General features: G+C 44.2%; 2 protein-coding genes across 2 annotated transcripts; one reads left to right on the top strand and one right to left on the bottom strand.

The window, feature by feature from the left end:
• The first annotated feature begins 8,534 nt into the window (after window positions 1–8,534).
• On the top strand, window positions 8,535–10,349 carry LOC123162847 (benzyl alcohol O-benzoyltransferase). The gene is made up of 2 exons (XM_044580603.1): window positions 8,535–9,043; window positions 9,141–10,349. Exons 1-2 carry the CDS (start codon window positions 8,585–8,587, stop codon window positions 10,041–10,043), a joined length of 1,362 nt encoding a protein of 453 aa, XP_044436538.1. The 5' UTR covers window positions 8,535–8,584; the 3' UTR covers window positions 10,044–10,349.
• Window positions 10,350–13,108: 2,759 nt separating this feature from the next.
• LOC123162837 (uncharacterized) lies at window positions 13,109–15,177 on the bottom strand. The gene is made up of 3 exons (XM_044580594.1): window positions 14,871–15,177; window positions 14,237–14,448; window positions 13,109–14,006 (listed from the first exon to the last, which is right to left on the bottom strand). Exons 1-3 carry the CDS (start codon window positions 15,112–15,114, stop codon window positions 13,404–13,406), a joined length of 1,059 nt encoding a protein of 352 aa, XP_044436529.1. The 5' UTR covers window positions 15,115–15,177; the 3' UTR covers window positions 13,109–13,403.
• Window positions 15,178–19,769: the final 4,592 nt, after the last annotated feature.

Raw genomic sequence — 19,769 nt, 5'->3', positions numbered from 1 at the left:
GAAGAATCAAACCTGTAAACACCTAACGTGTACTACTATATAAACCATGAGCGACAAATTAAGAGCAACTCTAGCAGACCCCGCATCCCGCCCCGACCAGCAAAATAACCGCCAAAATGCGGGTCGGGGCGAAAAAACCAGCCCGAGCAGACCCCGCATCCCGCCCCGGCCCGCAAAAAATTTTAGGGGGCGCGGCAAAATCCAAACCCCAACCAGGGAATACGCGGGTTTCCCCCTCGCGGCTGCGGTGCCTTGCATATAAGCGGAAGCGGTTGGTGGGGGGACATTTTAGCCCGCGCTTTCTCCACCAACCACCTTTCCTCCCCCCCCCCCTCGCGCCGCCGCCGAGCCGCCGCCCAAGATTCCGGCGAAAGCAGCTGGCAGGAGCACGCAGAAAGGCCGCCACACGCACTAGGCCTCCCCTCCCCCGTGCGTCGGCAGGCCGCTGGATTCGCGGATCTGCGACACTTCATCGCGGGTCGCCGGATTTGGCTTTTCCGGCCGCCGGATTCGCGGATCTGCGGCACTTCATCGCGGGTCGCCGGATTTGGCTTTTCCGGCCGCCGGTTGCTGCGCCAAGCGATGGAGTGGTCGGGGAGCCTCTCCTGCAGCCCCGGCAAGGGCGCATCGCCGCATGCAGGTACGGGTTCGTCCGCCCGCCGCCGCCGACGGTTTGTGGGCATGGATTCGTCCGGCCGTCCACCGGGCTCGGCGCTCGCGCAGCGTCTTTGTGGCTTGCCGATGCCGCTCATACAGTGCGACGACTGCCCGCGGAAAGTGCTGCGCCGATGCACCCCGGATAGGTGTTCTTCAAATGCGAAAACCACAAGGTACGTGCATTTGCGGCAGCTAATTTGATAGTTCATTCTTTAGTTCAATTGCGGTAGCTCACTTCGTACTTGCCGATTCTTTTGTGTAGGAAGATGGATGCTCATTTTGATTTTGGGAAGGCCAATACATTGATTTATTGATAGAAAGAAATTTAATAGATGTTGGTGCACTCCTTAATACAATCGAAAGCAATGATGCGGCTGCATGTGCAACTAGAGGGGAAGCAACATCTACTTCTTTCGAACAAAAGATGAAGAAAGGAGAATGCAAAATCAAGAATCCGCATATAAACAATGAATGCATGGAGAAGATATTAGTCCAACTTGTGGGAGCAGTTATGGAAGTTGGAAATCTTCTAGAATGCATACTTGTGGTTTTTGTTTTCTTTGGTCTTGCTATTCTAGCCAAGATTTGGTGATGTCTTTTGTATCCAATGTTATTGAAAAAGCAAAGAAATGCATTATGTTAGATCAAATTAAAGTGCAAATTTAAGTTTTGCGGGCCGGGACGAGCTGCGACAGATCAGAGGCCGCAAAGCCGACCCGTAAAAAAGCATATTCCAGGTATATCCTTTTTACGGGTCCATTATGTGGGGTCTGTAACTGCAGCCGTCCATGCCGGTCCGCAAAAGCGTTTTTCGGTGAACTGCAAACACGTTTTGCGGGCCGGGAGGATGCGGGGTCTGCTAGAGTTGCCCTAAGTTGGGTGCCACCTTGCTAGATGTCAAAACTAGATCATGACACACACTTCTAATTCCGTATTTATCTGTCATGGGACATATGCTACGATGTGGATGGGAGCAGGTCGCTCTAACATTTCTTTATCTATATAAACGAGTTATTTGAACATATATATGTCAGGATAATTTCAAGGAGACCCAAAATATAATAATAGCTAGGTAATCTAAGATTCTAACGTGTAAGCATAATGAATGAAGATTTTCCATACATAACCAATAATATAACAATGATTCCACATAAAGAAAGTAACTGTCATTGCAAAATGTAACAAGCATATACTACTAAGGTAGGATAATTAGCCAATATAACTTCTACTCAAGTCTTTCGAGATACTAGATGCCGACTCAGTGCATCTCTAGCAGACCCCTTAAAACACACAAAACTGTAAAATAACCGCCAATTTATAGTTTTAGGTGAAAAAACCGACCGGGATAGAACCGTAGACGACTTCGACCCGTAATTTTTTTTAAAGGGTGCTGAAAACGTCCGGGCCAAACCAGTGGAAATAAGGATTTTGGAGACAACCCACGGCGCCCTGTATACGCGAAAGACCGTTGGCGAAAATCTAACTGCCATCGGAACCTTCATGAATCGCTCCGGTCCGCCCGTCCCCGGCCGCCGCGCTCGTCCCGACCACCGCGCCCGCTGGCCGCCCCGGCTACCCCGCCCGTCATGGGCCCCCACTGCCCGCCCCAACCGTCGCCTGCCCCCCGGCCGCCATGCCCAATCGTCGCATGAAGCTAGCTAGCTAGCTCTCCGTCCGCTCGATTTAGCTAGCTAGCTAGCTCTCGGTCCGCTCGAATTGCTAGCTAGCTAGCTAGCTTCATGCGAGTGTCGGACACGAACACCTCGGCAGCGGCTGCTGCTGCTGCTGCTGTCGGCACTACTGCTGGCCCAGGCTTGGTCGCGCTCGGTGGTGAGCACGAGGAGGCGGTCGTGGAGGCAGGGCGCACACACGCCGAGGGGACGGAGGTCGAGATGGGAAGGGCGTGAGGAAGAAGATGGTATATTTAGAGAATATTTTTTTTACGGGTTGATTATACGGGCTCTGTTCGGCTGCAGCTAAATCGGCCTTTATAATGCGTTTTCCTCGGCCCGTAAAACATTTATACAGGTCGCAGTTTGAAGGGGTCTGCTAGAGATGCTCTCATCATCGAGAGTGGCGTTTTGGCACACGGGAGCGCACGCTCCTAGTTTTTAAAATGTGTTTAAACATATTGCGAAATGTCAAAAAAATTCAAACAAAGATTTACCGTGTACATCTCGATATTGTACATGCTCATAAAGTCGTTTCGTGAAAAACTGAGAAGTTATATTTCACGTGTGAAAAAGACAAAATTTGATGTTAACAAATGCTTTTCCCAAGACATCTTTTTGTCTTTTTTTACAAAAGCCACAAAAAATATCGGTTTTCACCGAAACTTGACGTACACACATATAATGTCGAGATATATGCGCCAAATTTTTGTTTAGAATTTTTCACACTTTGAAATATTTTTTCCGGTGGCAGGAGCATGCGCTCCCATGTGCCAAAGCGAATTTCTGACTCATCATTCATTATTTTGTAGACCAAAACAAGTTGCTTCAAAAAAAATTGTTAATTTTATTTACTCCATAAATTAGAAACTTTATGTAGCATAACCTACAAAGTCTTCTATCAACTATATCCATATCATGTATGTTATCATTGTGCACAGGCTGGCAAGCTTTGTTTCAGCAGGCAACTAACATGCTAGTTGTTATTTTCAAGATTTTTGGAAGTAGTTTGACTGGTTGGACTGATCAGACTACAGTTTGAAACAACGCTAGGTATCTTATGACAAATTGGGCATTTAAATAGAACAATTTGCAAAATTGGTGTGACCAATTCTTGCTCTTTCATCCCTTTTTTTGCGGGTGTCTACTTGCTCTTTCATTCAATGGTTAAGACATACCCCAAAGTCTCTGCTTAATGACGCTCTTTTAAAAAAGAATTAGCCAATTGGTGACTAAGAGCACATATAACCAGATCCACTATACCCGCCCCAAACGCGCGGGGCGCCCATTTAGTACCCGGATGTTTTTTGGCCACCCAACCAGGCTCCCCATAGCTGGCCGAAACGTCCAGACCGACCGGCACACCCCATACCCGATCCATATATATGGGGTGGATATGGGAATGCCTGGACATGCCCAGACGCGTCCACCATGTCATACTGACCAATAGGGCCCATGCAGGGATATAGAGACCCCGCTGGTCCGACAGGGCACGACGTCCGCTCCACGTCGCATGGCACCGCTCCAGCGTGCCGCTTGAGAGAGGAGGCCGGCTATTTAAGGCCGAGGACGGCGGCAGCCGAATCCTATCCACCATATCCCCTTTCTCCTCTCCGCTGCCGCCACTTCCAATTTGCCCGACACACCATGCCAAGGCGCCGGATCACCACCTACGCCGTGCTCAGCCCTGAGAGTCGTCTGGAGCTGCTGGAGGAGATCCAGACGAGACGAGCTGCTCGTTTCGTTGCAGGCCTTCCTCCGGATTCGCCCGAGTAGGAGGAGGAGAAGGAGCAACCGCCGAAAGCAGAGCAGATGGAGGAGGCGCGCCGACAGCGCAACCGGGGGTGGAGGAGGAGGAGGCGGCGGCGGAGCCGACTGCGTTCTTCGCCATGGCGGACGTGCAGACGTAGTACAAAACAGCCCAAGCGATGCAAATGGTGGAGCAGACCGCCATCCTATAGTCCATCCAGAATGAGGCCTACGTCGAGGCCAACCGCCAGTTCATCCGGCAAGAATGGGCGGTGACAGAAGCGTTGCTTGTTGAACTGGATGCAGAGGCGGAAGGGGGGAGGAGTCAGAGCCTCCACAGGCGCAAGAGTTGTCGCACTTGCACGTCTACCCAACACCTGGCATGAAGATCGTCGACATCTCCGACGATGAGTAGTTTTAGTTTGAGATTCATGATTGTGGCAGACGTTTTTGGTGTGATGTTCGGTCACTGTCCACGGGCATTTGGGAGCCGAATTTTGGTGTTTACGGTTGTAGATTCTTAAGACAATTAATATGGTCGAATCGAGAAGGGTAGCTGGTGACACCTCATGTCTTCGTGTAGCAGCTATATGACGACTACATTTCTTTACGACGCACAACGATCGACCTCCTCTAGTTGTTTAGCTATATGAGTTATCTTGCATAACTGGATAGGACAGGTTGTTCTAATGCTAGTTTATCGATATAAATTATTTATTTATAACCATACTTATGTCCATATCATGTAGGATGTAATCCTGCAGATGCTGGCAAGCTTTGTTTTGTACTACCTCTGTTCTATAATATAAAACGTTTTTTGCAGTTTATTTAAATTGCAAAGACGTGTTACACTATGGGGCGGAGGGAGTATTGAACTAATAGACAGGTGCATCTCTTTAGATAGGATGATGGTCGTGCAATAACTATAAATTGTTGATGTTTCTCTATATCATGGCTTGGTCCTCTTTTTCTTTTTAGTCTACTCTTTTATCTAATCACCTATTTCCATTTGTATGCATACTTTTATCTAGTGATCCAATCCTATTTTCATTATCATTTTTTATTTTTATCTTTTCAATTTATAATTTAGCTAGTTAAACTGGTCTTCACTTTTTTTAAACTTATTGCATCTACCTGGTCCTATCTCTTCCTTTGTTATTTATTGCAAATATTTATATATGGTCCTACTTTTTTTACATTACTATCTAGTTATTTCATAAAAAATGATTAGCTGCTTTTGTTTATCTATTTTGCGACATGTATTTCACACACTTTATCAAGTGTGTACATAATTACAGATTAGTACATCCGCTACTGCATGAATCGTGAAGTTAAGTGTTGTCGATGGGTATCTGAAAGTGGTAAAGTTCAACAAGCAGGAAAAAAATTTCCGATAATAGCAAAGGGTATGCTTGAAGGAGTAGTTAAATGCCAAGTTAATCAAAGATAGAGTGCATGGAGAGTATATTGACGGGCCGCACAAGATCGTGTATCTACAGTTACGTGTGAAGAGGACGCGATGCAAGGTGAAGCATGGTGACCGTCGAACAATCTTGAAGAGTCTTGATTTGTTCGGACGCAGTGAAACTCATGAGGCAGGCAGCTTCCATGGCGAGTCACAGATTGATCGGACCCTGGATCTAGCAATCTGCAAATGGTGCGCGCGCCCTGCAAACTGCGAAGAGTGCAATCAGAAGAGCTATACTACGTGGATTGATCCAGCAGTCACTGTGTCGCATCCCGCTTTCTGGCTGATCTGAAATGGAAGAGCAAGTGCAACCACCGAACCAAAGCCCCAGCCACCATTGCAGCAATGACCGCTGCTACCATGCCAGATGCCACTCGACAGGTCTAACCGTGTGCGCGTTGGTAGCCGCTTTAGTCCTTGTCGCAGCCGCAGGCTTCGTCGGCTGGGCCGTCTCGGTCATCAATAATGTCGAGGCCAGCGTTGAGAAGTGAGAACGGCCGTCTCAACAGTGTTGAGTCAACACCTTCGCCGTGAACGCCACCAACCTTAGTGATGCAGGCTTCTTCGCGGGCAACATCTCTGTCGCCAAACTTTGCTCCAACCAACAACCTCACAGTTGAGACTTTGTTAAAATAGATTATTTTCGGTTAGCTGGCCAACACGCTAAACAACTGAATGATGCTGATATGATATCTGCTAACGGTTTTTATATGTCTGCTCTTCGTGTGATTGTTACAAGTTATAACATTATAAGTTGCTTATTCTTATCCAAAACAGAAGTAGAAGATAGTATCAACGACTAACTAGATAGATAGGTACCAACTTACATACCTAACCTCTATGTTTAGTGGATGATTAGCTTAGTAGGGATTTTATTTAGCACCGAGCTGTAGTACACAGTTGGGGCGTCACTTCACGAGTTGCACATGGTCTTGCTAATTAGTCCCGTATGTTCCTAGACTAGGCAAACGCCGAAAAATGCGTTTTGCAAAAAGAAGTATAAAAAATGTTCCTAGACTGTGCAGATTGAAAATTTGATCACAATATTGCACGGGAGGTTCTATCATCCACCATTCAGATTTTTTGTGCCTTGGTTTGTTCAAATTTTCTTTCTTTTAAGTTCATATAAAGCGATTTAATTTGTGGTTCAACTTATTTTGCAGAGAGCTTGGTTGGTTATATGGACTTAGGAGGTGCTTTCAGATAGAGCTAAAGAATTTCTAATGTGCAATTCAGCACCTTCAGAGTAGTATTTGTAAGATTTTTATGATAGAAAATAATGTATTTGTGAAAGATTTCTGAGTGGAGTTTTCCTTTCAATTTGGTTACACATTCTTTGCAGTCCTCTCCCTCTCTCTCTTTGTATGTGATTACATATGACTTGATGGTGATTAGTTTGAAATATTTGTGACGCCAGGCTATGTCTACATGTTTTGCGGTTTTTTGTAGACATGCCCATGGTTTACTTTAGGATTTGTTGGTGGATTCTAGTCTAAATCCTCCTTGTTGAAATAATATATAAGCTATTGTCAGTTTTTTTTTTTTGCTTTCACCCACCTGATGAGAAGACACGCAATAGGAACAGAGAAGCATGTGTAGTATCAAATTTGCAGTTGGGTATAGTTCTTTTATCTTAACCATTTGTTAATTCAAGAACAACTTATTTCTCCCTGAGTTCATTTTATCATGCTATGTTCCCTTGCTATTTCACCTACATTGTTTGACTACCTAGCTCTAAAAAGTCAGTATTTACTCAATTTCCAGGGCTAGTTTAGTACCCTAATATTTTGAAACAAGAGCTCTGTGAATGGTTTTGATATATGCTACAGTGTAAAATTTTCGTTCAAGGTCAAGCTTATTTTTGCTTTTGGTTCCAACTGAGTACACAGCACAACTTATTATTTTCTGACTCATTCGTTTTTATGCAGATCTAGATAACTTTGGTATGGAGTGTTATGTTTATATTAAGTTGATTATAAGTGATGTTTGAAAATTTCCACAAACATGATTCTTTGGTTTAAAGTGGGCCTTTTAAGAAGATGATCTATTCATGCTTTTAAATTTGTGGATTCAATCCACCAACTAAATAAGTAGCTGGCAACTTTGTATGTTGTTCCCAAACCATTAGCAAAGCCTCGGATATTGTGCCTCGCCCAACAAGACTGCTCTAACCAGAAATATGAAGAGGCAGACGCGGGAGACAGCGAAGAGGAAACTGTGGGTACTGTTTGCTTGCGAGCTGTGTTGTGTGTCTAGTTTGCGATCTATAGTTGTATGTGATCTAACCAACCTTTTTTATCTTTCTAAACAATATCCGCAAGTCGCACTGTTAGTTTCCCTTCTTTTGGGTTGAGTTTCATTTTCAATGGAAAATAGAATTGAGCAGTTCCTCCCTATTCTATAAAACCTTTTGTTCTATCAAAAAATTATTTGTCTAGAAGAAGTGAGCATCACACATAGTTGTCCTATGGAAGTTTCCAAGTTTTTCTTAACGAGGTAGGATTTATAGCATGTCTGAATATATTTAGAGTACATTGTTTTTTTTATGAATGTTCCATTATTTTGGTATGCTAGGGGGTTTACAGCTTTGTTAGATCAATCACATGCAAAATCTTTTGATTACTCACAGTCTTGCTCACCCCCTTGACACTTCCAATAGCCAGTTTATGAATTGTGTTATGCTCTAAAGACGTGCTCAACAAAAGACTACAAATTTTTCCTCAGCAACGCGCGGGTATCTACTAGTTTATGTTAAAGGCTAACACAAGTACGCATGCAAGGACACCAGCTACAATATGTTCTCGCTTTGTTTTGTGTTGTATTGAGAGTTTTCACTGTAGTATTCAATAAATAAAAAACATCAGCAGGGGTCGGATCATGATGCATCACCGAACGGCCGATGCCGGCACGGGAGGTTCCGTGCACGGTAAATTTTCCGCTTTAGCTTATAAAATGAGGCCCAGCTTTGCTCGTCTAGTCAACGGCACATTGCAACGCATAGAAGTTCTCTACAGCCCACCTTGGCTTTGATACCGCGTTCATGGCTTCGCCACTACCGGCATTCGTTGTGCGGCGAGCCACGCCGGTGCTGGTGGTGCCCTCGGCACCGACGCCGCAGGAGGCGAAGCCCCTGTCGGACATCGACGACGCAGCGGTCATGCGCTTCTACTCCGCGGGCGTCCATCTGTACCGCGGTGACGTCTCCAAAGAGGGGCAGGACCCCGCCAGGGTCATCAGGGAGGCGCTGGCAAAGGCCCTGGTCCCCTACTACCCGCTCGCCGGCCGTCTGCGTGAGGAGGCCGGGAGGAAGCTCGTCGTGGAGTGCTACGCGCAGGGCGTCCTGTTCGTCGAGGCCGACGCTGACCTTACGGCGGACGACTTCGGCGACATTGGGTACCCCCCATTCCCCTGCTACGAGCAGTTCGTCTTGGAGGACACGGCCACCACCAACGACGGCGGTGCCGAGCCGGTCGTCGACCGCCCCCTCTTCTATGTTCAGGTACCAAGCTAGCCAATACATGTTCGTCGCGTCTGAAGCTTTTATTCAGGTACCAAGTGCACATGTGATCTAAACCCCCTTTACGTACGTACTGCAGGTGACGCGGCTCAAGTGTGGAGGCTTCATATTTGGGCACCGTGTGTGCCACTGCATGGTGGACGCGCCGGGCTGCGTGCAGTTCGTCAGGGCCATCGCCGAGCTGGCGCGCGGCGCCGACGCGCCGTCGGTGCCACCGGCGTGGGGCAGGGAAATGCTCATGGCGCGGCAGCCCCCGCAGCCGTCGTCCTACCCGCACCTCGAGTTCCAAGAACCCGCGGGCGGGCCGGAGCCGGACCGGATGCTCACGACGCCCCCAGGCGACAAGGTGTGCGTCCACTTCTTCTTTGGGCCACGGGAGATCGCGGCGCTGCGGCAGCGGGTGGCACCGCTCACCTGCTCTCGCTTCGAGCTCGTGGCCGCCTGCGTCTGGCAAAGCCGCACGGCCGCACTTGGCTATGCAGCCGACGAGGAGGTGCGCCTGTCCCTCATTGTCAACATCCGTGGCCGCCCCGGCACCCCTCTGCCGGTAGGCTTCTACGGGAACGCGTTCGCCTACTCCGCCGCAGCGACCACGGCCGGGGAACTCTGCCACGGAGGCCTCGGGTTCGCCGTGGAGCTGGTAAAGAAGGCCAAGTCAGCGGTGACGTACGAACACCTGCTGTCGTTGGCGGACCTCATGGTGGCCACGGGGCGGCCGCTGTTCGCCGTGTCACGGACATGCATTCTGTCGGACGTGAGCCATGCCGGGTTCAAGAGCATCGACGTGGGGTGGGGGGAGGCTGTGTACGCCGGGCCGGTCAAGATAGGCGAAGGCCCCATCCTCGGCTTGAGCACATATTTCCTCCGCTCCACCAACGGCAAGGGGGAAGAGGCCACCGTGGTGCCTGTCTGCCTGCCCAAGGACGCCATGGACAAGTTCCGGCTCGAGGTCGAAGGTCTCACCGGCGGCGCCCAGCTCTAGCTATGCCCGGCCGGGGCAATCCGTTCGTCATATATGATGCTATGTATACGTCACCTACATGTGTTTCCTCCGTTCCATAATTCTTCTGGTGGTTTTTGGTTTAGTTTAAATTTAAATTAAATCCAAATCCAAGACTTAGGACCGGAAGGAAGTAGTGTACGGCACAGTAAGTATGTGTACCTTATTTAATTTTTATTTTGAGAAATTGTGTATCTTATAATATATTTGGCGATATTTTATTGTCACAACAGGGCTGTAATTATGGACTTTTTTTGAGGGAGTAATTACGGATATTTTAATATTGTATTTCATTGTTATTCTAATTTTCAATGCTCAGAGAGCAAAACTTGATTATTATTAGTAGCATATATGCCTGTGCGCTATAATGGGAGAGATGTCTTGCCCGTGAACCAACATATTCTCTTTTATTGGCACGTGCAATCTATCATCGGCAAGAATTTATGGAGTACCTCATTCCACTCATGATTCTCGAGACAACTTCCTTATTTTCAGACAACCACTTTATTTCTAGACAAAGGCGACCTATCTCAGTTCATCCTCCTTAGGAATTGGATGAGACGTCGCAAGTTCGATTCCTTACGGCTGCAAAATGTTTTTGCCTCCCTCGATGAGGGTCGATGGGCGAATGCGGAGAAGGCCCAGTAGGGATTGCGAATGAGGCCCAATACTACCTAAGCGACAGAGCAATTGTTTTTGCCTTTTCCTGTTCGAGTGCTCCTAGCCACTTGAACAAATGTGTCCTACTAACCAATGGCCAACATGAATATTTAACAACATACTGCAGCATTCAAATTGAAGCATTTATTGATTTTTTTTTGAACTTTTCAACAAAAAAATTATGAATTGCCGAATATTCTAGAAATGTTATTTTATTAAAAAAATACGAAATTGTTTTTAGAAAATTCCATATATTTTTCAAAAAACACAAACAAAATTTGAAACATGAATATTCTTTGAAATTTGCATAAAGTTGTCAAAACATGATCCTTTTATAAAAACACGAATACTTTTTGAATTTGTCAATTTTTTTGAAAACGAGAACAAGTTTTGAACATTCAGAAAAACATTAGACTATTATTTAATAAATTCGAAAATTATTTTGAATTTGTAAGCATTTCACTAAAACCAGAGTATTTTCTGAATATGGAACATTTTTTTAAATTAATCTTTTAAAATCTCGAATAACTTTAGAAAAGACAAACATTTTTTGAAAAATGGGAACATATTTCTAATTTATTTTCTAATGAGAAAAATGTTAATGTTCCGAATATTTTTCAAATTTGGAACAAATTTTTTAAATTTTTACTATCTTTCGACAATTTGTACAAAAACTGAAATTCTATTTTATTAAAATATTGAATTTATGAAAAGTAGGAAAAATAAAAATAAACTTGGAATGAAGAAATTAAAAAAACAGGAAAAAAAGGAGAAAGGAACAAAAACGTTAAAAGAGAAACAAAAAATAAGAAACGCAAATGGGTGGCCCAATTTTGGGAGCCCCATGCAAAGCTCCGAATATTTCTTGCGTGAAGCGGCAAATAAGATTTTTCCAACTGCTTGGGCAGGAAAATAAGTAGGCTGGTTTCACTGGGCACAGTGCGCATCGCAGGTATGAAATTCTGGACAAACCGGTTTTACTTTTCTGGTAGATGGACGCACAAAAATTTAGTACGACCTCGGATAGGAAAAAAAACTATAATGGTCATGCTCTAAATTATAGAAAGTGAGGCAAAAATTTCTAATCATCATAATTAAATTGAAAATTATATACAATTTTCCATGAGGCACTTCAAATCATTCAAACAAAATTTGCATGGGGATAATTATTTACAAATTTTCAATAAGTTTTATTTTCGAAAATATTGTTTCGTGTACAAACACATTTTTTTTGGAAGTTGCCAAGTGTATAAATTTAGCATTGCGCATGGAAAAAAAAGGAATTGTCATGTTATGTATAATGAACTTGCCATATTGTTGATTGTAGATTTATTCATAACAGCCCTCAAGGTGTGCAAGAACAAAGGACAGCATGAGCCTTTGTTTTTGTGCTGTTTAAATAATGATTCACAGAAAATTGATCAAGTGTTGAACATTTATTAAATTATTTTAAGGAGAAGTATGCCTCTTGATGCTCATCAATGCGTTCAGAACAGCCAGTTAGGCCAAACAATCGAGAGTGTTGCAATTAACTGTTTTTAGAGGTCGAGATGGCGATCATTCAGAAGTTCGGATTGAAGTGGCAAATATTACAACATACTGACCTTTATCCGCTCATCGTGCTAAATCCATATACCCAAGTCAGCAATTCCAACATTTTCCTTCTTCTTTTTTGTGGTAATTCCAACATTTTCCAGTGCACTTCTCATCACCACCAACTTCACGCACTAGCATATTTAGAACAAGAAATTACACTCATGCATAACTTAAGAGCAAAATCATATGCTGTAAAAATCATGAGTTGTTTGTCTTTGGGCTAATGACATTCACGTATGTGATAGGAAAGGCACTAGGTAATATACTTGATTTAGTGGGAAAATAAACGTATGCCCTAGGTTATATTCTTGATTTAGGAGAAAAATCATCACAGATGTCGTAAATTAGCATATCCACATATGTATATGTAGAGGCATTGCCAGAATCCCAGAACCAACACCATTTATAAAAGAGAACATGGGAAGAAAAGGTACCTCTGGTGGCATGGTGTCTGGAAGATCGTTTCCTTTGTAAAGATCCTCAAATTTATTATGTACCACCAAACTTTTGTCTCTTGAACAGGCAACATGGATCTAAAAATGAAGTCACATTTGGGAAGGAGACGCCTTCTCAACAAACATGTGGTTCAGAACTGAGAACATACAGGTGCCTCCTGCCTCCTAGTTGAACCATCTTCCTAGTTGTGCATCAGAAGTTAGTTCAGAATAACAGCAACAAAATGCAATGCAAAGCCACCTTCCAAATAATTTAATTTTCAGGATATTTAGGTAACACAGAAGTTACCATGAGCAATCAATACAAACCATAGAAAAATATGATAGAAAAGTCCCTTAAAGTGACATATATATGTTCATATTTCCGCCTAATACAGGTCTAACAAAACGCCAAGTGCACTAATCTGCTTTAATTATGCAAAGAAATTAAACCAACAAATTCAGTATAACACTCCACCATAATACGTAATAACTTAGTTTGCTACTCATTACTTATAAATTATAATTCATCAATTTACTTAATAACAATAACATAACTTAGTGGACCACATCACTACATCACGACTAACTTAGTTCACTACATCATTGCATCACTCCATTACATCAGAACTAAGTTGACTAAGTCACAGGATTACAGCCTAAAGTCCATCAAGGACCAGACAACCCTGAATCCGAACTTCCCAGCACCACACGTAATTTCCTCTTCATCTGCACCAGTGCGGTGTGGAGTAAAATCAATGGTTCGTTCAGCACAAACACCAGCAGCCACATTATTGATTTGAAACACCACCGTTCTTTCCAGACAGATAGTAATGACACTTCGCCCGAGTTTGATAACTCCACTTTCATCACTTGTAACCACGCCATCTGTCTTGCTATCATGAATCACAATTGTTTGTTCAGTGTCCAGATTGCGAACTTTATCTGAGATGCCAACTATTATATTTCCTTTGAAACAGCCCTCAAGAAGCTTGATTTCAATGGTGCACTCGACTGCATTAAGAACAGTTGCGAATCTCACTTCCGTAGTGCTGAGCCAGCTCTCAAGGGTTTCACTTCTAACCACGACATCTTCCTCTCTAGACAGTACTCGGCCATCAATACTTATTAGACCCTTGCTAAATGGCCTGTCTAGAGACACTCCATCTTCCCTGATTTTAAGATCTATCTCTAGATAGATGAAATCAACCAGGACTAGACCTCGGCTTGGGCCAGTTAAAATCAGCATTCCATCCTATGAAAAGAATTGCACGAGAGATTAGAGTATGCTCATCCAAACACTGCTCAAAATGAAGATTGGAAGCATGCCATAAAAGCTATTCCATTCATATGCAGATGACTATCTGGATCGACAACCACCAGCACAAAGATGACTCTGTTTAGATGTCTATTAACAGTTGATATTAAATGCATCATCGAATAAAACGAAACCTGATTGGAACGAACTTAGAAACAAGGATGTACCTTGTTGAGACGCTGGCAATCATCTCTATTGCGGTGAAAGAGATAAATGCACTTGTAGTCAATGCTGTCTCTGGCAATGACACGGCCGTAGACATTTACTGGGAAGCCTACATCTGAGGAGACTATGCTGACCGAGAGGATGTTCGCAGAGTCTTCTAGCCCAAATTCATCTTCGTAGATACTATCAGTGTATCGCATTGGAGGGACAGACGCTGCAATGAATAAGCAAAATAAATCTATCAAATTATTTTATCACAATAAACAGCCCTTCTTCCCATTTCTATCCAAGTGAGTTAAACCTTCTAATATTCTTATTTCACCTACGAGTTAAATTCGAGAGTAAACTATCGTCCCGCAATTTGTACAAAGTTGACATCAATTTTAGCAAAATACAGTGATCCCTATTGTGAAGTGATACATATGAATCAAAATCCAAATAAATGAATCCAGATTCGTTGTTTACTGCTATGCATTGATATTTAATGATGAGCATGGCATGTCAGAGCATTCTCATGCAGACGATTATACAGGTGAGCCGTACATACTACTTACTGTAACTTAATTCAGTTCGCATACTTCGGAAATTTACAAATATCAGCCAAGGAAAAAACGGAGAAATATAGAGGCTGCTTACACTCTTCGTTGATGTCAAAGACGGAGAAATCTCTAAGAAAGAATCGGGTGTAGACGTCGCGCTCGACCTTGGGATCATACTCGATGATGGAGTCCATGACCGCATGGTGTGCCTCGCGTCTCCGCCGGTTCTCCTCCGTCTTCCGCGCCTTCTCCTCTTCCTCCCGCCGACGCCTCTCCTCCTCCTTCTCCTTGTCCGCCTCCATCTCCGCCCAGTCCTCCTCGTCAAGGAAGAGAAACTCCATGTACACGACCTCCTCCTCCTGTGCAGAATCCCAACTCGCCGCCGCCGCTGCCCGCAGAGCCAATCGTGCTAACCCTACAGCGCAGCTCTCGACCCCTTTCCTCTTTGTTGATTCTTTGGGCTGGGCCAATGGTCCAACTGAAGTGTCAGCCCTTAATTAAGAGAGTTCGAGGGCCCGGGGCAAAACTAGAATCAGGGGCGCTTAGCGTAGAGCATAAAATAATATACAAAAAGGATCTTGTATTCTTCGCTGAACGCAATACAATAATTTTTAGGGGACTGCTACGCATCGGCCGTTGGATCTTTTAAAAAGATCCGCCGCCTAGTGAGCCGTCGGATTTGATAAATCGAGCGGATGCACGTCTTTCTTTACTTCGCAACAGAGACTTTGTTGTACAAACACTTGTAAGACAGATTATCTTGTGGATTTTTTTTGTAACATAGGTTGTGTTGTGAGAATTTTTTGCAACATAGCTCGTGTTGCAGAATTTCTTTTTTGTCTTCATTTTTTTGCAACAAAGGTATTGTTGCTGAAAAACTTTGCAACTGAGGTGATGTTGCAGATTCTTTGTCTTCACCTTTATATGGTGGTACGAAAAAAAGTTTTGCAACATGACTAATGTTGCAGAAATCTTCCTTGCAACAAAATGGAATGTTGCAAAAAAACACCATTGTTGTTCGCCACGAGCTCTCGTCGAACGGTGGTGAGGGGGAGCAGCGCCGCCCATCCTTGCCATCGCGTCGCCGTGAGTTAATTGCCCAAAACCACCAGATTTGTGGCTAGGGTACTCCAAAACCACCAACTTGGTCGAAAATAACGAACAACCACCACTTCTGTGGCAAGTGAATAACATATAGTACTAAAAACGCTGTGACCCGCGGCTAAGTGCGAATCTGACATGCCTGGCCCGCCTGTCGGGACCACGTGGCCAGGGCTAACGGCGGAGGCCAGACGGCCGTTTCCCCCGCTCGTCAACTCTGTTGGCTCGCCCTCTTCGCTGTCCCTCGCTCTCATCCCCCCGTTTCCCATCTTGCACGCGACAATGGCGTCTGCCCCAAACACCGGTGATGTGGACGGTGTGGCGACCACGATGGTGGCGACGTTCTTGGCTTCGACTTCGCGTCGCCCTCGTCAGCTGCTGGCGGCCCGCCGTCGCCGTGTCGCGCGCGCACGGCCTGGTCGGACCCGGCGGCGGCCACGATGGTGGCGCCCGCTGCAACGGGTGGATCCAGATCCGTGGACGACGAAGGCGCCAAAGCCGGATCCGAGGGGGAAGAGCCACCATCTCCCTGCCGTGCGCAGAAGGAGTTTGCGCAACGGGCTGCGCGGGCGCGGGCTGATTCACCAGCCGGCCGTCGTAGTAACACCGGCGACGAGTACGACCTCTATGTGACCTCTCTGTCATTTGATTTACTTGCTGGCGTATTAGGTTAATTTATGGTTTCATTTAGCCTCACAATGTAGTAGTTGTAATTTATTTGCTAGCGTATTAGGTTGATTTAGGGTTTCATTTGATTCAGCATATTTAGTTCAACAAGACAGCTAGAACAAGATAGCTTATATTTACATTTACTTCATTTTGGTATTGTATTAGGTTGAGGTATGAGCAGTGGGACGTTCACATTGATTTTCAAGGGTCCAAATATCTGAAGACTAAGATGCATAGGAAAGACATAAGACATTTCTATTTTATGGCCTTGCTGATTGAGAATGGCTACAGTGAATCAGACTATATGTATTATCTGAGTATTGATGGCATAGGATTGGATGGTTTTAAACTTCTAGACGATCAGATTAAGGTGGATGAAATGCTGAGGGAATACGAGGACAGCAAGTCAATCAGATTGACAGTTATTAAGGGCAAGAGGCAGCAAGCAATTGTACCAGCACCAGCATTAGCAGCAGCAACAACAACAACAGTACCAACAGATATGTACGATGAAGATGAAGAATACAACATTGTTCCTCCTGTACTGTTTGCAGTCAATGAAGAAGGTGTGGCACATAAGGATTTTGTTGATCACATTGGCTATAGTTTGTCAGGCCCAGATGAGTGCTTACTGATGGGCACACAGTAGAGTGTAAACTATGAGCCTATCAAAACAATGCCACCTCCCCAGCTAGAAAAATATAACATTCAGAAAGAAGACAGTGGCAATTATTCAGACATGGAACTGGATTCAGAAACTGAAGATAGTGGAGAGTATGTAGATGCTATAGAAAGTACAGATGATAGCTCTTGTGAAGATGGAGGTGATGCAGATATGAAGAAGACAGCAGCAGTGCATTGTGAGGGTGACACTGAACCAGAGGACATTTATGATGTTCCACATGTTCAAGAGGAGGAAGACCAGACTGAAGAAGATGCAACTGAAGATGAAGAACAACATTTGACTCAAGTGCTACCTGTTCTGAAAATTGCAAAGAGAGTAGGACCAACATCAAACTCACACTCATCAGCAAATGATCCAATTGAGCCAGACTGGTTTCCTTCAGATGATGAAGATTCAAATCTGGGTTTATTGGATTCAGAGGATGATGATGGCAATGAGCCTATGTATTTCATTATTCCCTCAGGAAGGAAAACAAGAGCAGAGAGGAAAAAGGAAAGAATTTGGTATGATGAAGGCAGACTCAATCCAGAGCAGCAATTCTGTTTGAAGCTCTGTTTCAAAGATGTCTACCACTTTAGGTCTGCTCTTGTTAACTTTCATTTCAAGCAACTCAGGTCTTTCAGATATCATAGGAACTGCAAGGACAGGGTCATTGCCTGGTGTGATTACAAAGAAAATGGATGTCCTTTTTTCATTGTTGCTTCTCAGATCAAGCATGAGAAAACATTCTGTATTAAGAAGTTTAGAGCAGAACATACTTGTCCAACCAGTGACAGTCATAGCAAAGTGAGTTCAAAGTGGCTAGGAGACACTTTCCTAGAGACTATTAGATCAGACCCAAACACAACTGTGCCAGCATTGGTAGTCAAGGCAAAGAGGAAATTTGGAATTGAAGTTCCCAAGATGATGGCATGGAGAGCTAAGAAGAAAGCAAAGCTAATTGTTTTAAGAAACAATATCACAGGTTGTCTGATTACATTGAAACTGTTAAGTTATGCAATCCAGGCTCAAGATGCATTGTGAGAACTGTGACTCCAAAAAGAACAAATGAAAACCCACATCCTGGTCCTAGATTCCATGGTCTTTTCTTTTGTCTGAATGCACCTAGGGAGGGTTTTCTAAATGGATGTAGGCCTTTCATTGGTTTGGATGGTTGCTTCATTAAGCTTACTACTGGAGCACAAATCCTAGCAGCTACTGGTAGGGATGCCAACAACAACATGTATCCTATTGCCTTTGGAATTGTAGGAGTGGAGGACACACCAAACTGGAGCTGGTTTCTCACTCAACTCAAATATGCTCTAGGAGGCACAGAGGGAAAATTTGGCAAATACACCATCATGTCAGATAGGCAGAAGGTTAGTGATATGTTATCTTTGCTCTTGTTTAATGTGTACCTTTGCTCTGCTAGTAAGATTTAGGTATACTGTTTAGCTTTGCTCTGCTAGTAACATTTAGGTTTATTGTGTAAGCAGGGACTACTTAAAGCTATCAATGTTGTATTTCCAAACTGCCCACAAAGATTTTGTTCAAGACACATTTATGCAAATTTCCAAAGAGCTGGCTTTAGGGGTGAAGATTTGAAAAAATGCATGGACAGTGCTAGCTATGCATACAAAAAACATGGTTTTGATGTTGCCATGGCCAATTTGAAGAATGAGTGTGAGGATGCTTGGAGGTGGTTATCTGGTATTCCAGTACACACATGGTAGGCATGAAATGGACACAAACTGCAAAACTGACCTAGTGGTTAACAACATTAGTGAGGTTTTCAATAAATATATCCTAGATGTTAGAAACAAACCAATTGTGACAATGATAAATGGAATCAAAGACAAGTTCCTAGTCAGGTTTGATGGAAAGAGAGAAGGTGCAGAAAATTCCAGATGGGAAATAGCTCCAACTTATGCAGGGATGCTGGAGCTCAGCAAGAAGTATGCTAGAGATTGCAAAGCAATTAGGGCAGGTCCAAACTTGTGGCAGGTCACCAGTGGCCCACAGACATATGATGTCAACCTTCTTGACCACACTTGTGGATGCAGGAAGTGGGACATGTCAGGGTGCCCATGCAACCATGCTTGCAGTGCTATTTCCAAAGGCAAGATGCAACCTGAGGATTTTGTCAGTCCATTCTTCAAGAAAGCAATGTTCCTTGAGTCATATAAACCTATAGTGTATCCAGTTCCAGGAGAAGGTGCTTGGGTCAAGACAGAGCAACCTGATATTGATCCTCCTATTTTCCATAAAGAGGACCAGAGTGGAAGAAAAGAAGAAAAAAGGAAGAAGGGCAGGTTTGAAGTGCCTAAACCAAAAGATACTTCTAGGATGGCTACAATCAAATGTGGCAACTGCAAGTTAATGGGCCATAGGTTTACTGACTGTTCACAACCTTTGAGGGCTGACCTCCAGTTAAGGAAGAATAGAAACATGGTAACATCATCAGCTTTGTCACTTTTTTAACTTAATTACCTACCCATGTTTCAATGTGTCTTTTTCTTTGATTGTTAAACTGCAGGAAAAGAGAAGGCAGAAGGCAGAAGC

The sequence above is a fragment of the Triticum aestivum genome, chromosome 1D (assembly GCF_018294505.1).
Source record: "Triticum aestivum cultivar Chinese Spring chromosome 1D, IWGSC CS RefSeq v2.1, whole genome shotgun sequence".
Taxonomy (NCBI): domain Eukaryota; kingdom Viridiplantae; phylum Streptophyta; class Magnoliopsida; order Poales; family Poaceae; genus Triticum; species Triticum aestivum.
This window is presented reverse-complemented; position numbering and strand designations above follow the sequence as displayed.